The 27,813-nt window shown below is 39.8% G+C and overlaps 1 protein-coding gene across 2 annotated transcripts in view; it reads left to right on the top strand.

Annotated features, from left to right (window-relative positions):
• Positions 1-27,813, top strand: part of LOC109411230 (REST corepressor) — a 58,840-nt gene that overhangs the window by 13,634 nt on the left and 17,393 nt on the right. For both annotated transcript variants that reach the window (XM_019684738.3, XM_019684739.3), the window contains exons 2-6: positions 164-660; positions 771-824; positions 20,870-21,004; positions 21,079-21,293; positions 21,367-21,531. In XM_019684738.3, coding sequence (XP_019540283.2) covers positions 528-660; positions 771-824; positions 20,870-21,004; positions 21,079-21,293; positions 21,367-21,531 — 702 coding nt within the window. In that variant the 5' untranslated portion in view covers positions 164-527. The remainder of the gene's footprint in view (positions 1-163; positions 661-770; positions 825-20,869; positions 21,005-21,078; positions 21,294-21,366; positions 21,532-27,813) is intronic.

Genomic DNA, 27,813 nt, shown 5'->3' with positions numbered 1-27,813 from the left:
ATGTTGTAGGGGGGAGGGGGGTCTGAGAATGCCAAAATTGAGTCTACGTAATTTATGGACAGAGCCTTATGGGTGTAAGAAGGGTAAACAATGTATGAATATTGTATCTGAAATTGTTTTTATTAATTTTTAATGATTATTTTAATTTATTTTTTATTTTTAGACACCCCTATCTGCAGTGTACGGTCGCCGAAAAAGTGCAGCAAGGGACCCGTGTCATCCGTAGCTGTTTGTATTACACACATTTGACTCCCGTTTTCTCTCGCTCTGGTGCCTGTGGTGTGTTGCCGTTGCTGCAGCGCAGAGTCGCAGAGGGTCGTTCGGTTCGTGGAGCTCCCGAGAAAGAAGTGTCACAACTTGGTTCCCCCAAAACAAACCGTTCGGACCTCGGTTGCCGGTTGACCCACGAATACGATCTCCGGCGTTACTCGGAAGGGACGGGATACACGACACAGATCCAGGAGAGTGAGCGAGCTTCCGGGTAAGCTCCTCAGGAATCGCTCAAATTGGAGGCGAAAAAGGCAAAAATGGTGCTGGCCGACCGAAACGCTGAAAACATTGTCCGCAATGGGCGGCGATCGCGAGGGCCCAGCCCAAACGGCCACTCGGCAGTGTTGGCCGCCGGCGGAATCACCGAATCCAGCTCAGATGACGAAAACTGTGAGTTTGTTCTGGCGATATATATGTAGCACACCAGAAGAGCAATCGGATTAACCCAGTAGGCCTTTGAGCTAATCCCCGTTCTCACTCTCTCTCTCCCTTGTTCACAGCACGGAAAAATGGAAATTCCTCCAAGGAAACGAAAAAGAAGAGCGAATATGAAGGTAAGGAGGCGATTGCTGCGCTAGATTTTTCGAATTAATACCTACCACATCGCAACGTTGCAAAATTATTTGCTTCAAGTGGGATGGATTGCTGTGGGATAACTTTTATGTAGCTTGAAGTTTGAAAAAATGAAATTAATGCGTTCGAAGTTGACTTCGATTGCTCAGGATTTAAGCGAGGTCATAATATAACATTGAACAAACGATCCATTATTTACGTAAGTTGCTTCCAAAGCATACTATGATGCTCTGCTTATTTTTAGGGTGCGGCACTATTTCTCAACATATGAACATACGGGGGAAAGAGGGGGAAAACGACTTTCTTAAACAAAAGTTTTCCTACTAAGTAGGGTTTTTTGACATTAAAAAATATCTTGTACCGACTTTTCAAACCCTCTAAGCAGAATACCCTTTTCGAATGAGTGTAATCAGTTTTGTACCGTAATCCGGGGTAACATTGATCAGAATTTTCGATCTTTCTTAAATAATTTCATGTTAAAGCAAACGTTACATGTATTCTATTTTTAAAACAAGTACTGGCCCTCTGAGTATGTGTTAAGCTACACGAAAAAATATTGTAAAACTTTAAAACATGTTTAAATAGGGTTTTTAATCTAATTTTTGATTTTATAGATTTAAGGTAGCATTGATCATGTCAGTGATCAATGTTCGTTTATGTTGAAAATACCCTGACTTACTAAATTCGGGATCGCTGATTTCGAAAATGTTATCCAAATTCTTACAAGTTATGTACTTTTTGAGTTATTTTAGGATTGAAATCCTCCAAACCGCGAATAACGCCTAAAGGTAGGCAATGGCTTAAGGAATTGATAGCCGACTTTTAATAAATCGTATATTTCATTGAAAAAAAGCATTTTCATAAAGGTTTCGTCTATTAAATCCATCTCTAGGATACCATATTGAAGTAATACAGTGATTTCGGACCTTATATTTTACCTAGTATTCACAACAAGCATGAATGTTTGACAATGTATCTCATTGCGTTACGAAACACAGTAACGATTTATTTCAATGTTTATGAAATTCAATTTTCATTAACCCTCTAATACCCAAATTTTTGATTTTGATCTAAATATCATTTTTCGTCATCTAAAATCGATTTAAACATGTTTTGGAAGATGATTCTTTTTAATTCTCGATTTCGTGAATTTCAGTTTTTGATTTTTCTAATTTTTATTTTTGAACATCCCCACACTTTTATATTTTTCCTGCAAGCCAATTTGGGGAACGGATTTTTTGAGATGAAAACATTTTGAGATTTTATGATTATTGTTGAAATATTATTATTTTAAATTTTTTTCACAGAAAATTTTATTTTCCGTGTAATTTTAAGGAAAATAATTTTAGAGTGTATTCGATTCCCTTAACCTTTTGGAGCCGATTTTTTTCGCCGTTGTCGACGCAACCTCGCTGGTGTCGAACACGTTCGTTATACTCGGTTTCATCGCCGGGGTCATATATGACCCCTCCGGCTCCAAAGGGTTAAACTATTGAACAAGGATAGAATGATTTGGGAAAAATTCAAAATATGTTAATTGTAGCGATTTAATACAAAATAAACAATGACTTCTAAAAGGTGACTAAAACATCAATTTTTCAATGATTTTTAAAAAATGTAAAAACGCTCTAAAATACACCAAAAACCATTTTGAGATATACAGAACAGTCCCAAATATCAGCCAAAAATATAAAAAAATTGATTTTCCACGAAACAAAAATTACAAAAATGCTCAAACTATACCCCGTCTAAAGGCGGGATTGGGTATTAGAGGGTTAATTGCATGTTATTTAATAGCTAAATGATAGCAGATTACGATATGCCATTCGATAGCAGAAACTGATTCAATGTAAAATGCTTGTTTGAACATTTCATGAGGTCAGTCAAGCCGATCAATGTTACCCCGTTTTACGGTACCTTTTATTTCCGCCCTATTTTGCTTATCCTTTGGCAGATACGCGTATTTCGAGTACCATTTGTAATTTTTATGGATAACTGCACTTTTGCAAAAGAAAAAGAAAAAAATGAATCCCAACTTTTGAAGGATAACTAGAAAGGAGAGGAAATTTCATTTAATTCCGCTGCTATGCATATTTTCGGACAAGACACTCCTATATAGTCTGCGACTAAGACCAAGCCCACCCGTGGGCTTAATAATACACACGCAACAGCACGTCGTTAACGATTTTTAATTTCGTTATCAACCCATTTTCGCACCGGTCGTTCGTTTCCATGTGAGTAAAATAATGATCGGTCACGTTTGCGCACCGGTCGTCTCTATTCTCTTCGTTCCATCGGTTTTTTGCACTTCTGTAAATCATCGCAATATTTTGTGTATTTCTATGGGGTTATTGCAAATCTTATTAAGTATAATAATTTGTGCTCATATTATGAAAGTTGGGGTTTTGGATAAGACTGAAAACTGTTAGTAAAAATTGAATTCAAATAAATAATTTCCTTGGAGATTTGTACCAGTTTTGGTGCGTTTAAAGATATCATTTTCTCAATAATTTATGATTGTATTTAATCCCGGAATTCAAGCAATCTTTTTTTAAATTAAATGTTTGTTGCTTACTGTATGACTTGTAGGTTGAATATTCATCTATAATAATATCCATCTCTTCAATATTCATGTTGCCTTTCTCGCAAGAAATTTATCTGAATTTTAGATTATGAGCATCTTTTTGAATAATTAGGTTTATTGAATAATTACATCCCTTGCATTTCCAACACATTTATAACGTAGTTGTCTCCTTTACAACTTCGCGTAGGTCAAGATTCTTGAATCCTGGTCATAGTAGAAGCTGTCTTCTAACAGTCTGCGATAAGTTTGCGCAACCTTTTTTCATTAATGTGTATTTTAACATCAGCTAATTCTATATTCAGTCACTTTTAGTTACAAAGCATCACTCGCAAATCTAAATATACATTGCGATCTTTTGGATGCTGGTATATGAATATTTTGTTTGAAGCAGATTCTATGCGCTTGAAGTAGACTGCGTATTTGTCAAAGTACATAATGAGCCCACTCTCCTTTTTGGCACTTCATACAACAATTGTTGTATTTTAACATCCAACGCCTTGCTTTTTCTATAACGAGGAACCTACAATATGGCAGTTCTGCACACCGCCTATTTTAATTGGTGAAACTTGACAGCTCGACTACATTTTTTAAGATTTTTATCGGTATGATTTAGTTTTTACAAAAAGAAATAACTGTAGTGTTTCTATGATATCTGAGTTGAGTTAGGTACAGTCAATGCATCTTTGAAAAATCGTAACTACTCTTATCTAATTTCATACATACGCGGAATCACCCTGGAAAGCAATCGTGTTACTTTTCTTGTCAATACTGATGCTTGCAGCATATCAGAGATATGACACATGCATCAAAGCGGCCTGGTCTACTGCGTTGTATTTACGCGCAAAGATGATTCTTCGAAATACTTGGAGTACAGAATATTTTATTTCGGCAAGATACTTCTCGAATTTACAGGGGAGGAAGGATGCGTGGACGGTGAAGTTACCCATTTCGCACACTTTCTTCCTAATGTCTCGTTTATTTAATTTATATTTTTAAATTTATATTTAATTAACAACCCACTGACGACCACCATTTTCAAAAACAGCAATGACACCAAAACTCTTTTGCCTTTTTGAAATATACACGACAAAACGAAACGCGAGGCACAGTTCTTTCAAAGCGGAGGATCTCAGCCCGGAAAGTGAAGAAAGAAAACCTTGTGGTCACTTATTACCGTCAAATAGTTTCTTTTCGGGTTAGAAAATACGCACATCTTCTCACCGGAATCTGCATCGGATGACGATAATTTTGAAACTTGTCGGAACGAACTTCGCGATTTATTTATTTGGGCATTTTTCTAAATGTGCGAAACTAAGCTTTACTTGCTGCGTAAAACCCCGGCTCAAACATGTACGTGTTAAAACAGCAAAGCTCACTGAATCACTATACATTTCTTCAAATATTAGTTTCAAAACGATCGGCCGAATCAAAAACTAAAGGTGCGATTGTGAGCAATCGCAACTATTTTTAAGAGAAAATCAATACATTTTTGATATGCATGATCCTAAAATTGGCGAAGAAGCGAAAACTTTATTCATAACATACTTAAGCAAAGCTTGTCAATTTAAACCTATTATTTTTCTGCGTTTGTATTGTCACTCTATCACAATTCTATGTCAGACAATTTGTTGCGTGATTTGTTGTGTTATTCGTGTAACGATCTATGATATTGATTGGTTGAAAATTTCAAATATTTGATGCAAACTAAAATAAATTCCTACCTATACAAAACAAGAAAATCATTCTCTAGAAACTATATACCGGGCAACAAATCCATACTCATGTTCTTTCGTCTCCTCTTTACGCTACCCAGAGAGCTAAACGCGAGAGAGCGCACGAGCCTACGGATAGAGACCGTACTTTGCGTGTCTCTATATTCTAAGCCCCGCTATGAACCGTACGTAAACTTTTCGCTTTCGAGCCCTACTTAGCAGCGACCGGTGCGGTTCGCTTCTTTGTTCGGGGCTCTACTTAACGTTAAAACGCTTGATTGAGCCCATGAGTGGGCTTGGTCTAACAGACTTTTCTTCAGTGTCGATTGGTCGACTGCACATGACTTCAGAGCGTTGCCGCAAAAAAAATTCTACGTGCTCCACCGGGAGATCTTTTAAAAATTCCTTGAAGTTCTTCCAGTATTCTCGAAATGCAATTTGTAACTTCCATTTGCGTACCTCCAGCATGATATCCAGCAGCAATTTCGTTCAAAATCTTACGAAACACGAAATTGAATTCCGGCACTCCGATAGGAATAAGAAAAGCTCTGACAAGTGTGAATTATTCTACAATGTGTTTCGGCGTAACAGACGATTTTGAAAATGCAGCCGCTCGCGCGCTTAGCCAGCCACAATCTCCCTAGAAACTTTCTCAGGGAGCATCCATTTAGTACGTCACGCTAAAATTGGAAATTTTCAACCCTCCTCCCCCCTTCGTACGGGCTTTTCCTATACTTAATACATTGCTTGTCACACTTTCACAAACCCCCCCTCCCCGCTCGAAGTGTGACGTACTTAATGGATGGCCCCTCAGGAATTTTCCAAAAATTCGTCTAGCACCAAGAATGTATGCCAGAGCTCCTCCAGATTTTTTGTTGAGTTTTTCGAGCCATTTTTAGAGTTCTTTAAGAAAACTTTTCTATGAGTTCTTCCGAGATTTCTTTTTAGTTTTCTAAGGATTTCTCCAGAAATTCCTCCTAGAAACGCTTTGGGGATTCCTCCATGCAATCATTGGGAAAGTCTTCCAAGGATTTCGCTAGGATATTTTCAAAATTATTCCTCTAGGACATTTTTTAGAAATTCGAATCGGTTTGATCAGAATATTTATTTTCCCAAATTTCAGCAACGTTATCTTGAAAATTATGGGCCTAATTTCTGCAGAATTAACTCCAAAGATTTCTTCCAATGATGATTCCTTCATTATTCTTTCCGAGTATTCCTCCAACGATTTAGGTATCTTAGTGTTTATTCAATAATTTACTATCCAAGGACTGCACCACAAATTGTTCAAAGATTTTCTCTACAATTCGTGCAAGATTTTTTCTGAAATTACCTCGAGTATCCCTCTAGACATTTTTCGATGAATTTCTCCAGGATTTTTTTCATATATTTTTTCGTGAATGCTGTAATTATCTACAATTTTTTTCATGGATCCTCCATGGGGATTCCTCCAAACAAACTACTAATGAGTTCTCTAGAAAGATTTCAAAGAATTCTTCTAAGAATTCCTGCAAGTATTATTACTGAGATTCATTCAGTATTTATTTAACACTTTCCGGTATTTCTCTTGAAATTGTTCCAAGAATTCCTTCATGGCTTCTCCCATGGATTGCTCCAAGAATTTTTCCGGAGGATCTTCCAGAAGTTTCTTCTAAGATTCCAGAAATAATAACATGAATACGTCCACGGATTTCACCAGAAAACCCTTAACTGATTGCAAAGGATAGAACCCTAGTAGAATTTCTGGAGAAATCTTTAGGAGAATTACAAAAAAATATTTAGAATAAATCTTTGAAAGAATGTCTGAGAAAAACCTTGGAAGAATTACCGGAACAATTCCTGCAAGAATTTCTAATCAAAAAGTTAGCTAGAGACCATTGGATTAACCATCACACGTTGGCTACCACTGGCCGTACATGCTGATGTTGTGTTCAGCAAGCGAATAATACTTCGAATAATGCTGGAGGAATCTTAAGATGAGTTATGAAAGAGTATTTGAAAAAAATCCTTGAGGAGTCCTCAGAATAATTGTTTAAGAAACCCGTTCGATTAAGCATTTGTACCATTATACCATTGAAGGAATACGTGGAATAATTCTTAGAAGAATTCATCAAGGCTTAAGGTTTTTTGAAAGCTGGAATGCGCTAATTGTTTTAGAAGTTCCTGGAATGATTGCTTAACCCTTTGGAGCCGAAGGGGTCATATATGACCCCAACATAGAAACGGATGTATAAATTCACCCATTCTATAAAACAGAATACTGTCTTCGGCAAAGTTGTTGCAAATTGAGTCCTCTATTATGGAAAAATTGGGATATTTGTATTTGGGACTTCATTGATAATCTAGAACATCCTGAACCCCATGTAATTTGGAAAACCGAAATAATTGACATACCAGTTGTTCTAAAAGCTAAACTTGGATGTGGGTTTCGTTTTTATGTATCCATTAAGCCTTCATCAAGAATATCAAAAGGAGTTTTATATTCTGGGATGTTCTAGGTGTTCCAAACTGTCCTGTAATGAAGTCCTTCAAATCTACAAGAATAATTTTATGTATTTCCACCACTAATAGCATTGCATAAGATACTGGGATCCGTTAAGCTCTTGACATTTACAATGTCATTAATAGACGCTATAGGGATATTCCAGGTCAGCCAAACTACCTTGGAGTTCAAGACTTCAGGTCTACACTCGTAACAGTATCCATATCTGTTAAACTGAGAAACGCTACATAATCAATCGCAGTAACTGGAGCAATCTGAAGTTCAAGAGCTTATTATAAACCTTTGGGACATCTAGGGTCGTCCAAACTGTTCTATAATAAAGCCCTTCAAATCTACAATGTTATGTGTTTTCACCATATATAATAGTATCCCAACTAACATTTATTGCGAATGTAAACGCCAACAAAGCGTCCTTAATACGGCATGATGCTGAGTTACTGTGTTGTACATATGGACGGAAGCTTCTATGCAAGCCCTATACCAATGAATCTGGCGAACTTAATCAGCTTGTACATGCTGTGCGATCAGCTTCTATGCCACCTAGTCATAGCTCTTTTCTCGGCTCCTATGTAACCACTAACTGAATAACATCTTGAGAAGGCGCTTTTTCAGCCTTTTCGCAATTGTTAAATAATAGTTTTACGGCATCCCCAAATTAAACGATTAAATATAATTAGGTTATGAATACCGCGATGCAATACATGTGGAACTGGAATTATCATTTTTAAAATTGAATAATTAAAGTACTTGCCGCTACTTGGAATCGAACTCCCGATCTCCGTATCCACTGGTCCCGATGATGTCCTCGCTGCCACACTGCTATATATAAATAACATAGAAAATAGCCCGTTTTGTTTTACTCCAGACAAGGCTTCATAATTGTGCCACAAGAAACCTTACCCAACTTCATCTTGCTGTAAAAGCTTGTGAAACGTCAAACGCAATAATGTTTGCATTGAACAAGCTGTGTGGTTGCGCCAACAGATTCTTCTTCACAGCTTCTAGCTGAAAGAGTGTTCTTTAAACGGCTACGAAGCGCTGCTGTTTTGTGTTTTGGCAACATTACAAAACGTACTGTATAAAAGCAGCTGTTGTAGTGGCTGGGACTCTTACTCGATTTGCACATCTTCCGGCAAATCTTCCGGCATTGAGTTAAAGTGCAATAAAAGCAACCCAAATAATTTCACAGCACAGAGATGGATAGCTGTAAAGAAATTGTGTAGTAGCTATATATCCCGCTTGAAGTTTGTTTTGACAATAATGTTTACATCCGACAAGCCGTGTTGGTAAACCAACAGTTTCTTTATTACAGCTTCTAGCTGTAATGAAATCGCATAACGGCCTTTAAAGCGCTGCTGGTTTGGGGATTTGTCAGTATAACGAATTGTACTGTATAGTAGCAGCTGTTTTGTTAGTGGGGACTCCTATTCGATTTGTTCAAGTTTTCACATCTTCCGGGAAATCTCCCGGAGTTGGAATAGAGTGGAGTAAAGGCAGCCCCAGTGACAAGCAATGGATTTCTGAAAACCGAGTTTGGTAGCTGTATGGTGCTTGTTTTACTGTCGTGTATTAGCTTATGATTTATATTTGACTAGCTTTCCTTTTATTCAGCGTTGACTGCTTTTACTCGATGGTTACACAACAGAAAGCAAATGACTGAAGCTTATAGCGCTGAAAATGTTAGTTGGGATTGTATAATCTACTGGGGTCCGCGAAGCTCCTTAAATCTCAAATGTCATTCAAAGACACTACAGGAATATTCCAGGTCAGCCAAACTACCTTGGAGTTCAGGACTTCAGGTCTACACTCGTAACAGTATCCATATCTGTTATACTGAAAAACGCTACATAATCATCCGCCGTTACTGGACCAATCTAAAGTCTATTTTTTTTTTTATTACAAACTTTTGGGACATTTAGGTTCGTCCAAACTGTTCTATAATGAAGTCCTGCAAATCTACAAGAATAACTTTATGTGTTTCCGCCATAAATAATAGTATTGCATAACCTGCTGGGATTCGCGAAGCTCTTGAAATCTGAAATGACACTTAGAGACACTACAGGGATATTCCAGGTCTGAAGTCCACTTTTTTTTATTATAACCCTTTGGGACATTCACGGTCATCCAAACTGTTCTATAATGAAGTCCTTCAAATCTACAAGAAAAATTTTATGTGTTTTCACCATAAATAATAGCATAGCATAATCTGCTGAGATCCGTGAAGCTCTTGAAAACTTAAATGTCATTTAGAGACACTAAAGGGATATTTCAGGTCAGACAAACTTCCTTGGAGTTCAGGACTTCAGGTCTACACTCGTAACTGTATCCATATCTGTTATACTGAGTAACGCGGCATAATCAATCGCATTTACTGGAACAATCTGAAGTCTACTTTTTTATTATAAACCTTTGGGACATTCACGGTTGTCCAAACTGTTCTATAATGAAGCCCTTCAAATCTACAAGAAAAACTTTATGTTTTCACCTTAAATAGCATAGGATCTTCTGAGATCCGTGAAGCTCTTGAAATCTCAAATGTCATTTAGAGACACTATGGGAATGTTCCAGGCCAGCCAAACTATCCATGAGATCAGTACTTCAGATCTACACTCATAACATCAGCTAAATCTGACATACTTGAGTAACATTTCATAATCAATAGCGGTGACTGAACCAACCTATAGTCTACTATATATATTTATGAACCTTTGGGACTGAGGTTTAGCTCTTGGTTAGTCTCACAATGAAATTTAGACTGTAATCTGTAATGATAGTTCTGAGATATTCCAGATCAACATCACTACTCCGGAGACCATAGCTTCAGGTCTACACTTGTGATAATAGCTTTTGCCACTTCGTTAAGGTGTTACATAATCCACTGTACTTACGAAAGCAGTTAGAGGAACAATACGCGTTGTTATATATTGTTGGGTATGGGCTCCTTACTGTTATGAAGCTTAGTTGATAAAAACAACCACTGTAACTGTACATGATAGATTACAAATCATAGCTTTTAATGAAAGAAGTTGCCGTTACACTCGCAAACTTTAGGATCTAAACTGAAGAACAGTTTGGATGACCTAGGATATCCCGACTGATCTGATATCGTCTATTTACCTTTCAGAAGAGTTACTGGACATGATAGATAACAAATCGCAGCTTGGTATAATGAAAGCAGTTATCGTTACATCCGTAGACTTTAGGATCTAAACTCAAGAACAGTTTGGATGACCTAGGATATCCCGACTGATCTGATACTGTCTATTGAATTTTCAGAAGACTTACTGGACATGATAGATTACAAATCGCAGCTTTGTATAATGAAATCAGTTACTGTTACACCCGCAGACTTTAGGATCTAAACTCAAGAACAGTTTGGATGATCTAGGATATCCCAAATGATCTGATACTGTCTATTTACCTTTCAGAAGACTTGCTGGACATGATAGATTACAAATCGCAGCTTTGTATAATGAATTCAGTGACCGTTACACCCATAGACTTCAGGATTTAAACTCAAGAACAGTTTGGATGATCTAGGATATCTCGAATGATCTGATACTGTCCATTGAATTTTCAGAAGACTTACTGGACATGATAGATTACAAATCGCAGCTTTGCATAATGAAAGAAGTTACCGTTACAGCCATAGACTTAAGGATCTAAACTCAAGAATAGTTTGGATGATCTAGGATGTCCAGAAAAAATATTCCGCATAATATTCTAACGTTTTTATACTATTGGATACCAAAACTACAGAAAAACGCAGAAAAAACTCCAGAAGAACGCTTGGAAAAATTCCGGCTTCAAAGGGTTAAAGAATTAGAGGAATTATTAGACTAACCCATAAAAGGAATCCTTGGATTATTGCCAAGAGGAATCGTAAAACGAATGCCTTAGAAGAACTCTTGGAGGAGTCCTAAGGAAAAATCGTGGAAGATGAAAGAAATCCTAGATAGATACTTAGAAAAAGCATTCACAGTAAAAATTCTAAGAAAAGTTCCTTGCAAAAGTTCCTGGAGATATTTTTTGGGATAATCCCAGAGACTCCTTGAACATATCTGCACTGAAATAATTCTAAAAGCCTATTTTATCAGACACTACACATACATTGTACCCATAGTCTGACACGTTCACTTCAAATGAATCATTATACGTATCATACCATAAACAGTTGCAAATGAAAAGCCTTCTAATAAAACTGTTGTAGAGTATCAAAGCAATCAATACTTGAATTTGAAATCTATCGATGTTAGTTAGCAACCCATAGTAACCCTTGGCAACCGATAAACAAACTCGGGTTATAAATACCTAGCATTGTCAGATTTTTCTCTAGTTCTTAAGTTTCCTTGAATAAAGAAGTACAACATTTGGCGACGAGGAGTAACGAATCCAACGCTGGAGGAAGAGCTGCTGAATCAAGAATCAGGATGGCAAAATCTGGAGAAGCCCACATTCAAGACCTCTACCAGCAAATCCTGGACCAGAATCGGCAGATGGCGGAACAAAACGCTCGGATGATGCAGATGATGGAACGGTTCGGCATTCAAGAAAACGGTTCCCATCGGCCCACGGACAGTCCGGAATTCATCATCGAATCTCTGGCTTCCAACATCCGGGAGTTCGTGTACGATCCGGAGAATGGTCTCGTTTTCGACCGTTGGTACCGAAAGTACGAAGACCTCTTCCTGAAGGACGGCGCGAAGTTGGACGATGCTGCGAAAGTGCGATTGCTGCTGCGGAGCCTCAGCGTGCTTGTCCACGACAAGTACGTCAATTTCGTGCTGCCAAGCCACCCCCGGGACTACACATTCGAGGAGACGGTGAAGAAACTGAAGGAGCTTTTCGGCGTACGGATCTCGTTGTTCAGCAAGCGCTACCTGTGCTTTCAGTTGGCCAAGAACGACGCCGACGATTTCCTGACGTACGCTGGAACGGTCAACAGGTGCTGCGAAGATTTCGACCTCAACAACATCACGGCGGATCAATTCAAGAGCCTGATTTTCATCTGCGGGTTACGATCTTCCAAGGACGCTGACATCCGGACGAGACTCCTTTCCAAGCTCGAGGGAAATGCGGAAGGCGAATGCACTCTGGAATCACTCATCACCGAGTGCCAACGCCTCCAAAACCTCAAACACGACACTGCCTTGGTGGAGCAGAAGAAATCGGTGAGTACAATTTGTGCAGTCAAGCAGCGCAAATCCGCACCGCCCAGATCTGGATCCAAGGACAGGAAGAAAACGAAAGCTGATCACCCCAAGACGCCCTGCTGGCAGTGTGGCGGAATGCACTACGTCCGCGACTGCAGCTACACGAAGCACGTTTGTCGGGACTGCAAGCAAACCGGCCACAAAGAGGGGTACTGTAGCTGCTACTCATCGAAGGCTGCAGGTAAGAAGAAGACGAACGTGAACGGCGTTTTCAGCATCAACCAGGAAGATGGCTCCTCGAACCGGAAGTTCCTGACAGTAGACATCGACGGATCGCAAGCCACCCTGCAGCTGGACACCGCGTCGGACATCACGATCATCTCGAAGAAGCAGTGGAGGAAGAAGCTGGGGGCACCAACGCTGACTCCCACCACACGGACGGCGAAAACGGCATCAGGTGATCCGCTCCGTCTACTTGGTGAACTCCGATCGACAGTCACGCTCGGATGTGTCACTAAAACAGCAACGTTCTACGTAACCAACAGCCCAATCAACCTGTTCGGTCTGGACTGGATCGAGCTATTCGGTCTATGGGACACCCCGTTGTCAACGATTTGCAACCAGGTCCACGTTGCTGCTCCAACCGATCAGATTCAACGGTACAAAGCAGCGTTTCCTGATGTGTTCAAGCCCGGCCTCGGACACTGCAAGAAGATGAAGGTGCAACTTTATCTCAAGCCCGGAGCCAGACCCGTTTTCAAGCCGAAGAGACCAGTTCCCTTCACGTCCATGGAGAAGATTGAAGCTGAACTGGACCGCCTCCAGTCCCTGGACATCATCACGCCAGTGGAATATTCGCCATGGGCTGCTCCAATTGTCGCAGTGAAAAAACCCGGAGGAAAAGTGCGAATCTGTGCCGACTACTCAACCGGACTCAACGCTGCCTTGGAACCCAACCACTACCCGCTGCCGGTCCCGGATGACATAGGGGTACTGTAGCTGCTACTCATCGAAGGCTGCAGGTAAGAAGAAGACGAACGTGAACGGCGTTTTCAGCATCAACCAGGAAGATGGCTCCTCGAACCGGAAGTTCCTGACAGTAGACATCGACGGATCGCAAGCCACCCTGCAGCTGGACACCGCGTCGGACATCACGATCATCTCGAAGAAGCAGTGGAGGAAGAAGCTGGGGGCACCAACGCTGACTCCCACCACACGGACGGCGAAAACGGCATCAGGTGATCCGCTCCGTCTACTTGGTGAACTCCGATCGACAGTCACGCTCGGATGTGTCACTAAAACAGCAACGTTCTACGTAACCAACAGCCCAATCAACCTGTTCGGTCTGGACTGGATCGAGCTATTCGGTCTATGGGACACCCCGTTGTCAACGATTTGCAACCAGGTCCACGTTGCTGCTCCAACCGATCAGATTCAACGGTACAAAGCAGCGTTTCCTGATGTGTTCAAGCCCGGCCTCGGACACTGCAAGAAGATGAAGGTGCAACTTTATCTCAAGCCCGGAGCCAGACCCGTTTTCAAGCCGAAGAGACCAGTTCCCTTCACGTCCATGGAGAAGATTGAAGCTGAACTGGACCGCCTCCAGTCCCTGGACATCATCACGCCAGTGGAATATTCGCCATGGGCTGCTCCAATTGTCGCAGTGAAAAAACCCGGAGGAAAAGTGCGAATCTGTGCCGACTACTCAACCGGACTCAACGCTGCCTTGGAACCCAACCACTACCCGCTGCCGGTCCCGGATGACATCTTTAGCAAGCTCAACGGGTGCCGCTATTTCAGCATCATTGATCTCAGTGATGCTTACCTTCAAGTGGAGGTTGACGACGACTCCAAGCAACTCCTCACAATCAACACGCATCGAGGTCTCTTTCGCTTCAACCGGCTCGCACCTGGTGTGAAATCCGCACCGGGGGCCTTCCAGCAGCTAATGAACAGCATGATTGCCGACCTCGAAGGAGTGGAATCGTTCCTGGATGACGTCCTGGTGTTCAGCAAAACTCAAGAAGAGCACCACAAGTACCTCACCGCTCTATTCCAACGACTTCAAGCATTTGGTTTCGTTCTGCGCGAGGAAAAATGCAACCTTCTTCAGTTGCAGATCAAATACCTCGCCCACATCGTAGATGCCGAAGGACTCCATCCTGATCCGTCCAAGGTGGAAGCAATCGTCAAGATGCCACCTCCCAAGGATGTCACGGGTCTGCGCTCGTTCCTCGGTGCTGTAAATTTCTATGGTAAGTTTGTCCAGGAGATGCACCAACTGCGACGGCCACTCGACGCGCTGCTAAAGAAGGATGCCAAGTTCACGTGGTCCCCCGAGTGCCAGAAGTCATTCGAGCGATTCAAGGAAGTGCTACAGTCGGATCTGCTACTCACGCACTACGATCCGGCATTGGAAATCATCGTTGCGGCCGACGCGTCGCAATATGGAATAGGTGCGTGCCTTCTACATAGGTTTCCCGACGGCTCGCTCAAAGCTGTCGCCCACGCATCCCGCTCTCTCACCCCCGCGGAGGCAAATTATGGGCAAATCGAAAAGGAAGGTCTTGCGTTGGTGTTTGCCGTTACGAAATTCCATCGCATGCTGCTCGGACGAAAGTTCACCCTCCAGACAGATCACCAGCCACTTATGCGGATTTTCGGTGACAAAAAGGGAATTCCGGTCCATACGGCAAACCGCCTCCAACGATGGGCACTGACGCTTCTGTGCTACAACTTCGAAATCGAGTATGTCTCCACAACGAAATTTGGATACGCCGACGTACTCTCTCGTCTCATCGACAGCCACGTCAAACCCGACGAGGATTTCATCATCGCTTCCATTCAACTCGAAGATGACGTCGAGGTACCGCTTCAAGAAGCCATCAGCTCGCTACCGGTAACATTCAAGTCGGTGCAAGAAGCTACGTCCCGGTGCCCGGTTCTCAAGCAAGTGATCCAGTACACCCAGTGTGGATGGCCCTCCAACGTGGACAGCATCACCAGCACAGCAGTTCGGCCATTCTTCGCCCACCGAGACGCCCTGTCGGTGGTGAAGGGCTGCATCATGAAGTCCAACCGTCTGGTGATTCCGGCAAGCTTCTACCAACGAATTCTGAAGCAACTCCACAGAGGACATCCGGGAATGGAGCGTATGAAGGCTGTTGCACGTAGCCACGTGTACTGGCCAAGGATAGACGACGATATTGCTGACTATGTCAAGAGGTGTGAAAGCTGCTCCATCCACTCCAAGACGCCACCCAAGGTTCCGCTACAATCATGGCCACTCGCACAATCTCCCTGGGAGCGAATCCACATTGACTTCGCTGGACCGCTCAACAGTCTACACTTCCTGGTAGTTGTGGACGCTTTCTCCAAGTGGCCAGAAATCTGCATCGTGAGGAATCCGACGACATCAGCAGTCACCGAGTTCCTGAATGAACTGTTCGCACGTTTTGGTATTCCAAACGTCATCGTTTCCGACAACGGCTCCCAATTCACATCGGAGCAATTTGCGACTTTCTGCAGGAAAAACGGCGTTCAGCATTTCCGTATCTCGCCGTACCACCCGCAGTCCAATGGCCAGGCGGAAAGGTTTGTGGACACCTTGAAGAGGTCGTTACGCAAAATCAACGAGGGGGAGAACATCTCCGAAACGCTCCAGACTTTCCTCCAGGTATATAGGACTACCCCCAGTCGTGTCCTAAACGGAAGGACACCTTCGCAGCAGATGCTTGGTCGGAACATCAAGACAGTTCTGGATCTCCTACACCACGATCAACCGAAGCCCGTGGTCCGCAATCATCGCCAGGACGAGCAGTTCAATCGCAAGCATGGTGCGGTTCCACGTGATTTCAAGAGAGGTGACGAGGTCTACGCCAAGGTTTACACGAGCAACACAAAGTGGCAGTGGGCTTCCGGCGTAATCATAGAAGTCATCGGACGTGTCAATCACAATGTGCTCTTGGACGACTGGCACGGACGGAAGAAGCTCATCCGAAGTCACTCCAACCAACTCAAATTCCGTTGCAGCGAAGAGGCTTCCATTGAAGAAAATTCGACGCCGCTAGGAATACTGGTGGACATGTTTGGCCTGCAATCCACAAGACCACCAGCGCCTGAAATTCGTCAAGTTCGACCACAATCCGAAGCAGCTGCCAACCCGGAAGCCGATGAGGAATCTGAAGAAGATGAAATTGTTTCGGCTCATTCCGAGCAAGCTGATTCCGAAGTAGAAGCAAGTCAATCCGACTCGCAGCAGGATGAAGATGACCAGCAACCAACCGGATCCATTACAGAGACTCTTTCGGTTCGGCCTCAGAGGATGATCCGTATGCCTTCAAGATTCGAGCCGTACCTGTTCTGGAAATAAGAAGGGAGGAATGTTGTAGAGTATCAAAGCAATCAATACTTGAATTTGAAATCTATCGATGTTAGTTAGCAACCCATAGTAACCCTTGGCAACCGATAAACAAACTCGGGTTATAAATACCTAGCATTGTCAGATTTTTCTCTAGTTCTTAAGTTTCCTTGAATAAAGAAGTACAACAAAAACTCAATGACACTTGCGCATGTCGGAGTTATATGCACATAACACGATCGATACATTAACTGTGCATATAACTTTGGCCGGGTGGAAAAGCAACATTGGCAGATAAAGTGGAATAGGGTCTGGGACCATTTGGGCAGGAGCACCTATTTTGGGCACTTGCTGCTATAACTCAGTCAATTTTGAACCGATTGACCTAATTTTTGAAACACGATCAGATACTCAGAGTATCTAGCCATGTGCAAAAATTCAAATCAATCGGTTTTAAATTGACTGAGGTATAGCAGCAAGTGCCCAAAATAGGTGCTCCTGCCCAAATGGTCCCTGACCCTACGTTTTGCATAATTTCGCAATTTCAGTAAGTGAGCTTCGTGGTCGTGCGGCTAGCGGCGTCGGTCATTCAGACGTTGTGAGTTCGACTCCCGCTCCAGCCTGAGGAAACTTTTTTTCAAAATGTGAAGGATATTATTGGAGTTGCATATACATTGGCGCACCTAGCCCACATGATAGAAGCAAAATGCAAGACATTTAACAATATGATGGCGATCTGAGAGTCATACCACATGCGTTGCATATAACTCTCATATCCCATTTTCAACCCAAGATTAGATTCATATGATATTCCAATAGTGCAGTAATATAGGACTGACATATAACTGTGATCGGGAGAGTTGGCTCCGTGTGGAGAAATCTGAAGAAGAAATCCTGAAGAAGCTCTTGAAAAAATGTAGGTATGTGTGAGTTATAGAAATAATTTCTGGAGAAATCCGTGGAATTAGGGTAGAAGCTTCAGTTTTGGCCAGCCCAGAGTTTTGGTCATAGTGCGGTATTCAACCTGTTACGATCTAAATCGGTATAAATTTATTTATGCAATTCAGTATCATATTTTTTTTATTTAACTCATTTTGGTATCATAATGGTCATTTTTTCCGAACTGGTTCATTATGCTACTGAAATGAGTTGCATAATGAAAAATAGTTGTATAATGTTCATAATGCAACTCATTTGAGTTGCATTATAAACATTATGCAACTCAAATGAGTTGCATTATGAAAAAATCATTGCATAAAATTTTGTATGGAACTCGTTGCAAAACTCGATTTTTTCAGCACTCTTCGTATTTATCCAACTCGGCAAGCCTCGTTGGATAAATGTACGACTCGTGCTGAAAAAATCAACTTCTTGCAACTCGTTACATAAATAACTATGTTTATTAGTAGATTCTAATGTGAAAATCATACATTTTGATTAAAAACTAGAAGAAAAAAAATTTCCTTAAAAAACCAGCTCCCATATGTCTATTTTGGCCAGGGTGCTTCTAATTTGGCCACTCCCATAAGAAGAAGGGAAGTGGAACCATCTCGGCACGGCTCCTATTTTGGGCACTTTTCTGCTATAACTCAGCCAATTTTGAAACAATTGACACATTTTTTGGAACGCGATGAGATAGGGAATCGCGCCACTTGGGCGGTGGCTTCTATATTCGTCTGTTTTCCACTAAAACTCAGTCAAATTTGAACTAATTGACACAACTTTTGGAATGTGGTGAGATAGGTATAGTATCTACCCGTGTACAACATTTCAAGTCAATTGGTTCAAAATTTACTGAGTTATAGTGGAAAACAGACGAATATAGAAGCCACCGCCCAAGTGACGCGATACCCTACTTATAGATTCTAACCGAGTACAAAATTTCAAGTCAATTGGTTTGGAATTGACTGAGTTATAGCAAAGAGTGCTCAAAATACCGGCCACTGCGCAAGTGGCTCGCTACCCTACACGTGATTGGCCAAAATAGAAACCAAAGTTGAGAATATGGCCAAAACTGCGGCAATGCTTCTATTTTGACCAGTGCCACTTTTAATGCAAAAATCAAGTATTAAGGAGTGTATCGTAAAGTAGTTGAAAATGTTTAAAATAGCCTCAAAAATAGTTTAATACAACTTTTAAGTAATTTTATTTTTGGAGATACTGTATAAATCCTTGAAAAAAGAAATGGCTTTAAGGATTTTCTAAAAATGTTCTTTTAACTGGGTTTTTAACCTAGATTACTGAACGCATGTTTTTACATTTTTGCACACCTTCTAAAAAATTGAAATTGCTAAAAAAGTTCGATAATGTTCGAAAATTGTTAATTTTTTTGTGCAAATATAATAAGCTCCAAAATCCTCATGATATAGGCAAATTATTTTTTTCAAGAAAAAACTCCACTGCATTTAAGTGCAATTCTTAAAAATGAAAAAAAGCTATTTTTGAGGAACCCCTTTTTTCTATGCTCCTCCAAATCATGTTTACGCAAATAAAAAATAAATAAAATAAAAAATTCGCATTTTTTTAAATAGGGTATGTTTTTTAATTTATGGACGAGTAGGGAATCGCGCTACTTGGGCGGTGGCTTCTATATTCGTCTGTTTTCCACTATAACTCAGTCAAATTTGAACCAATTGACACAACTTTTGGAATGTGATGAGATAGGTATAGTATCTACCCGTGTACAACATTTCAAGTCAATTGGTTCAAAATTGACTGAGTTATAGTGGAAAACAGACGAATATAGAAGCCACCGCCCAAGTGGCGCGATACCCTACGTTAGAGCAAAAAATAGAATTCTATAACCTTTTAAGATATTAAAAGCAGAACTTCAAAGTTTGACCAAAAAATAGACGTTTTTTGGAGTGGACCATTTTGTAGATATAGGAGATTTTTCTATCGAAAATATGATTTTTGAAAGTCGGTGTTGAATGATATGTTATGTGTACATAACTGTTAACAAGCATCAATATTTTCCAGATTTTTTATCGTACAAATTTTATTCGCTAGAGATTTTTGAAATTTTGAAAAATCGGAACAAAATTGCATTTTGAGCAGATTTTTATTTTGTGAGGTGTATTCATTTAACCATATATTCAATAATACTAAACATTTTCCAATTTTTTCCAAGCTGTTCTAAACTTTACTATATTGTGAAGATTTCATAGAAGAACCGAAATGAAAAGACCAACCCAGCTTCGAGGTAGAGCATCCTGAACATTTTCAACTACTTTCCGATACACTCCTTAGCTTGATTTCTGCATTTTTCTTATAAAGTATAGATATAAACCTTTCATTTGACGCATTGGTTGTTTCCATAGGATTGTTGATTATTTTTATAAAAATAATTTCTCTTAGACTGGCCAAAACCGGTGCTCGCACCCTATTCCTGGACAAATCTTATCAGGAATTTGTGGAACAATCCTTAGAACAATTCCATAAAGAATTATTAGAATATTGTTTAGAGGAATCCTCCGAATAATACCTGCAAGAATTTGAAGAAAAAAAAATCTTGGAGAAGTTGTTGTCACTTGCAAAAATAAGCAGCTTTTCCAAATCGAGCGCATTTGTTTAAATATTTTTAAGATTGGTGGTCTTGAAAACATGAGTCAAAGTCAGCCAATGTGGCAGCCATATTGGTATTCTCCTATTACCTCCTATTGTATTAGTTTTGGTTTCGACCAGGTTTTCAATCAAATAATCATACCCTTTCAGAGAAAATCCGCGTCGGACGTGATTACCAGGCCGTGTGTCCAGAACTGATACCAGCACCAGAACGCAAACCAGAGACCCTCAACGACCGGGCGTTGCTGGTGTGGTCTCCCACAAAGGAAATTCCAGACCCGAAACGTAAGTATCCGCTCACTTTTGTCCAAATTCATTCCTAAGCCCCTAACATGTGGCCTCTCTCCCGCTTCTTCCAGTGGAAGAGTACATAACGGTGGCCAAAGAAAAGTACGGATACAACGGCGAGCAGGCCCTGGGGATGTTGTTCTGGCACAAGCATGATCTCGAGCGGGCGGTGCTGGATTTGGCCAATTTCACCCCCTTCCCGGACGAGTGGACCGTCGAGGACAAAGTGCTGTTCGAACAGGCATTCCAGTTTCACGGCAAAAGCTTTCACAGAATTCGACAAATGGTATGTGTTAGTGTAGTTACTGTTTCCTGGCCATTATACCTTATTACTCCAAATCTGACCTCCCCATCTGCAGCTACCGGACAAATCGATTGCCAGCCTGGTCAAATTCTACTATTCGTGGAAGAAGACGCGCAGTCGAACCAGCGTGATGGACCGCCAGGAGAAGATGAAGAAAAACGACAGTTCGGAAAACGGAAGCGACCACGGGAGCAACGAGGACTCGGATAACGACGACAAGGTGAGTCCGATCATAGTAATAGACTAACATCGGGTGTTCCGCTGCTACTACCACTCACTACACTATTACTGCTACCAACAACGGGCGGCTGCTACTGATAGGGTATTACTATTACTTCTAAGTTATATTATCATGCGTGTGTACGAGAAAAGTGTGTGTCCGAGACCCAAATATTCCCACGTGAAGTCTTTTTCTTTCCGCAGTTGATGACAGTGAATTGTATTTAGGTAGTTTTTTTCCCGCGTGTGTGGGGAAATCATCCGAAACTTGTTGAAATGTTCGATTTTTCATTTCCTTCTCGCACTATGAATTTTTAATTTGAACATGACTTTTGTTACAGATGTTGAGAATAAATCTTTCTGTTCCTATTGTCCTGATGTTATTTTAAACAGAAGTGTATTACGTTTCCTTATGAATTCTGAAATGTACCAAAAACACCGGCACCAGAAACTCTAACTCGAATATTCAGAAATGTTTTTCGTTAGAAAAACAACTTGTTCCTTATGTTTCAAAACGAACTTCAGGAAAATTGACAAAGCCTTTTCAAGAATCTCTTAAAAGTCGTCAAAAAGCATAAAGACAATCATTTTCCTGTAAACCTTCATCCAAAGAAATAAAACGTTTTGAGAAGAAATCTTTTTGTGAATTGCTAAAATGACCTAATATTGTCGCGCTTATCTTTTATTAGAGTCCTGCGGCGGTCGAACGCTCGCAAGGCATACCGCCGCATGACAGTCGCAAGGCAAAACAAAAGAAAAAGTGTTCCCGCCAAAAACAAAAGCACGTGGGTTTCGCGAAGTGACAGATGTTTTTAATGTATTTGTGACGAACGGCAAGAGTAGCTCAGTGGAATGAGTGTTCTTGCTGTCAAACCCCATATAGTGGAATTATATACTTTTAAATCTGGTGACGCTGTTATGATTAGTGACTGTCGCGCTAATATCAGAAGCCAGAGGCAGATAATCGCCATATGCTGATTTTTCTTGAGAGGCATAATAATGAATTCTAGGAAGAGATTCTAGTGGTTAAAACAATCAGCTTCTGGTATACCTCGACATCTTTTTGCGTCTTGTACATATGATTGGAAAAAATGTATGTACCGTAAAACAATAAGAATACCAAACATTTCAAGAAAAGCACACGGACACATATGTTGTCTGAACAACGGTTATTCCTGGGATTTCACTTAGCGTGCTTCCAATAATTCCTGTTAAGGAGATTTCTTCCTAAGCATCCCCTATATTCATTTTTCAAAAAAATTCTATCAGCTTTCTGATAGAGTTTTTCCGTGGATTTCCCACAAGAATTCTTTAAAAGTTTAACCTGAGCTTCTCTCAGAAAATTTCTTCCGGTGTTTCTTTTAATTAGTGAGATTTTGAATGCGAGGTTCTTTCCGGTATTAGTCTTGGGGGGATGTCTCTCAGAGTTTTTCTGAATTGAACCTGGACCTTTTCTTGAGATTTTTTTCCGGAGTGTCTTCTGGGATTTCTGCAGGAGCTATTTTGGATAAATATTTCTAATGGAGCTTTTCCCCTGATTTCATTCAGAGCTTTTCCTCGTACAGTCAGGTCTTTTTTTTACGCGGTTTTCATTTACGCGGCCGCGTAAATCAAAACTCCATACAAAAAAAAAATCATCGTCTTATTTTTGCATGATTTGTCGAGAAATGGTGAGACTTTTTTACGCGATTTTTTTGAATTTTGAACTGCGTTTTTTACGCGGTACGTATCCCCCGTGTAAAAAAAAACCTGACTATTTGTTTACCGGATTTCTTGCATGAATCCACTAGAAATAATTATTTTATTCATTTATTATTTTTTTTTAATTGTCCCGAGACTCTGGATGCTCTTTTTGGGATTTCTTAAATAGTTGGTCCCTAAGTTCTTGCTGGGATTTTCCAGGAGTTTTTTTTCGGAATGTCTCCTGGGATAAATTACCAAATTACTTGTAACAAACTCCCGGAAAAATACCAGAAGGATTCCAGGTGAAATCTTGTGAGAAACTCCACAGAGTTGCACCTACAATTCGCAACAATTCACCTGGATTCGTTCTGATATTTTGAAGAAATCTCAAACTTCGGAAGTAATCCTAAGAAAAGCTGAAACATCTCTGGAAAAACTTCTAGAAGTAATAATAAATTCAAGTAGGAGAGTAATATCGGAAGGAAGTACTAAGGCAATTCTGGAAATTTCATGAGGAACTACTGGTGAAATTCCGCGAGAAATCAGAGAATCGGAAAACTTTCTGGAAAACCCTCTATAAAAATCCCGACGGAAATTGTTCAGGGTGTCTACTATCTGGAAAAACCTGGAAACCGGGAATCCTCAGAAAATGTTGTTTATCAGGGTAAAACCTGGAATACTCGGTGAATATTTTTTATACTCAGGGAAATTTTACACCCATAAAAAAATAAAACATGAAAACCAAGTAATGAACTTTACTACTTAAGGACAAACGTCTTGACATCCCGCTTCAACAGTACATGAGAACTTCAGACGCACAAATCTCAAGAAGCAAGCTTCAAACAATGCATGTTATTATTCTGTTCTTGCTCACTTGTAGGTAATAAGCTTAAAATGAGAAGCTCAGGTGCGCTGGTTTTGTTTACGAAGAGATTTGTGCCCTCAAAATCGTGAGTAGGTACCGAAGTCGGCCATTGTGGCGGCCATTTTGGGATTCTAACAAGTCTGTCCTTAAAGATCTACCTACTCAGAAGTAAAGTCCACAAACTTTACTACATTGTTGGTATGAATCTGGTTGTTGAAATCAATCTAGTATGACCGTTACAATGACTTTTTCACAGAAATTCTGTCAGGGTTTCTTTCTAGAATTGCTTTAGAAATACCTCCTTGTATTTGTTACAGAATTTCTTCCGCATTCTTTCATGAAAATTGTTTTTTGTTATTCTTTTTTCAATTCATTCCGGAGATATTTCCGGATCCCTACTGACATTTTCCAAGATTCTAACATTTTTTCCTTGAAAATCTTCCGAGATACCTGATTTCTTACCAGTTTCTGCTGGAGTTTTTCACGATGATTGTTCCCACAATTCCTTCTAGACGGGTTTTTTTTATATTGGTTGGGATTTTTTCGAAGTTCCTTCTGCGTTTTGCCCAAAGAAATTTTCGCTGGATTTCTTCTATGATTAATTTCGAGATTTACACAAGAATCTCAAGAGAAATAGCAGGTGTTTTGACAGAATTTCCTCTAAAGTATCTCTCAGAATCCCTCTCAAAAAATTTCGCGATTCCTTCCATTGTTCTCTCATAAGACTTCTCCAGTAGATCAGGGTTTTCTTCCAGAGTTATTTATAGGATTTCCACTAGAGTGCCTGCAAAGATTTCCCAAAGAATTTTCTACGAATTTTCTGCAGGAGCTACTGCCGCGATTTTTTTTTAAAGTTTCTCCTGCAATTTTTTCAAGAAATTTCCGTGAGCTTTTTTTCAGAGTTTGGCTTTGGAATGCTACACGCAGAACTCGATGTACACAGCGCAACGAGTAACTTTCACGCAGCGACCGAAAAGACAAAAGAATTTTCACGCAGATTTGTGTAACACCGGATCAACACAAAAAATGTGCTGATCCGGTGTTACACAAATCTGCGTGAAAATTCTTTTGTCTTTTTGCTCGCTGCGTGAAAGTTACTCGTGCGCTGTGTTGTTTCATTTAAGGGTGTACAGGTTTTTCAGCTGGATATTTCCTAGAGATTCTTGCGTTTTTTTTTCAGTTTCACCTGAGATTTCTCTCGGAGTTTCTCCCTGTTCTTCTCTCAGAAAATTCCTTTCGGTTTCGGTCCTGGGATATCTCCCAGAGTTTTTCTGAATTTATCCTGACCTTTCTCTAAAGTTTTTTTTAGTACCTCATAAAATTTCTTGTAAGAAACTCCCGAAAAACATCTGAAGGAATCCAAGTGAAAATGAGTAACCCCTCATATATCTATTGGAAAAACTTCGAGAGGTAGTTTGGAAGAAATCCAGAGAAAAACTGGGACATCTCGGAAAAAAATCTGGGATTAATCCCGGCAGAAAATTTAAGGAGGAACCCCTCTAAGAGAAATCCTGGGAGAAACTTCCGGCGAAATCCTGTGAGGATGTCCAAGAAAAACATCGAAAACTATTTAGAAGAACTGGAAGAACTTTTGCAAGGACCTCGCAAAAATCTTGAGAGAAGCTATTGGAAAGCTCAATTGAAGGGTGATAATCGAAAAAATAAATCAAAAATTCGTTTATGTAGCTTCCTATTAAACTATTATTGAACTTAGCCATAATAGCCGAAGTAATAGGGTGCGGGCACCGGTTTTGGCCAGTCTAAGGTAAATCATTTTTACAAAAATAACAAATAATCCAATGAAAACTATCAATGTGTCAAATGAAAGGTTTCGATCTATACTTTATTAGAAAAACGCAGAAATCCAGATAATACTTGATTTTTGTATTAAAAGTGGCGCTGGCCAAAATAGAAGCATTGCCGCAGTTTTGGCCATATTCTCAGCTTTGGTTTCTATTTTGGCCAATCGCGTGTATTTCTTATGGGAGTGGCCAAATTAGAAGCACCCTGGCCAAAATAGATATATGAGAGCTGATTTTTTTTAAGGAAAATTATTTATTTCTTCCAGTTTTCAATCAAAAAGTATGTATTTTCACAGCTGTAATCATCATATTATATTACAATCTACTTGTAAAAAATAAATTTATGACGATCGTAACAGGCTGAATAGCGCACTATGGCCAAAACTCCGGGCTGGCCAAAACTGAAGCTTCTACCCTATAAATCAAAAGCATTTGTTCGGTTTATATAAACAACAATGATTAGCTATTGGAAACTGCGAATTATAAGTTGTTTGACTTGTAGAACAAAGTTCTTATTCAGCCAGCATTAAAGCTTATATAGACAAATCGAACAAACAAAAATTGCTGACGTTTGTTAAGCTTTTACTTAAATCGCTGTTCTCGTAAGTGCCGAATATTCTATTAAACCAAAATCCCAAGGAACAATCACTCATTTAACCAACATTGCCATGACATTTTTATTCTACATTTACAATAACAGTTTAACATTATTTCATCACAGCTTGTAATCAGGCATTGCTCAAACAGAAGTGGAGAAGTTATTCAGCAATCTTTTCTGCAAGCGCGATACAGGCTTTACAGTAGGAAGTAATCTGGTATTCAGCTATAATAACCTGCTGCGAAAACAAAAACAAATTGGAGTGCGAGGTGCAATGATAGTCCAATCATGTTTATTTGTTGCATCTAAACATATTTATAACACACAAGCTCTACTAAAAATTTCTCAACTTGGAATTGAACTCGTGATCTTCCAATCACCCGTCGCATGCCTTACCGACTACGCCATCATGGAATTGGCAAGTTGCTCGCTGAGAGTGAAACATGTTCACAAAGCTGTAAAAGATCAATATTCAGATTTATGAAAAGTTGTAAATATTTATTTTTAAAAAGTTGTGAAGATAACTACAACTTTGAAGTTGCTACGAAAATTAGCAAATGTTTCGAATATTTCGCATTGGTATGCAACAAACATCAATACATATTTAATAATGAGGAACGTTCCAGTACTGCTCTATTATAATCACTTTGATCTGTTGTTCAATCAAAAAGTGATAATCGAACAAATAAATAATAAATCCGTTTATACAGCTTACTGTTAAACCATTATTGAACGTTCCCACAATAGCTGAAGTATTAACCCTCTTTTTGATTTTTGATTTTGATCTAAATATCGTTTTTTGTCATCTTAAATCGATTTAAACATGTTTTGGAAGATGATTCTTTTTGATTCTCGATTTCGTGAATTTCAGTTTATGATTTTTCTAATTTTTATTTTTGAACATCCCCACATTTTTATTTTAAATTTTTTTATAGAAAATTTTATTTCCCGTGTTTATAAGGGACATATTTTTAGAGTGCATTCAATTTTCTTATACTATTATTATTATTATTATTATTATTATTATTATTGAATTAGGGTAGAATGATTTGGGAAAAAATTAAAATATGTAGTCGTAGCGATTCAATACAAAACAAACAATGACTTCTAGAAGGTGACTAAAACATCAGTTTTTCAATGATATTTAAAAATGTAAATACGCTTTAAAATACATCAAAAACCATTTTGAGATATACAAAACAGTCCTAAATATTAGCTAAAAATATAAAAAAATTGATTTCCCACGAAACAAGAATTACAAAAATGCTGAATTTATACCCCGTCTAAAGGCGGGGTTGGGTATTAAAGGGTTAAACATCAAAAGCATTTGTTCAA

The sequence above is a fragment of the Aedes albopictus genome, chromosome 3 (assembly GCF_035046485.1).
Source record: "Aedes albopictus strain Foshan chromosome 3, AalbF5, whole genome shotgun sequence".
NCBI lineage: Eukaryota > Metazoa > Arthropoda > Insecta > Diptera > Culicidae > Aedes > Aedes albopictus.
Note: the sequence above shows the minus strand (reverse complement) of the source record. Positions and strands in the feature narration are given on the sequence as shown.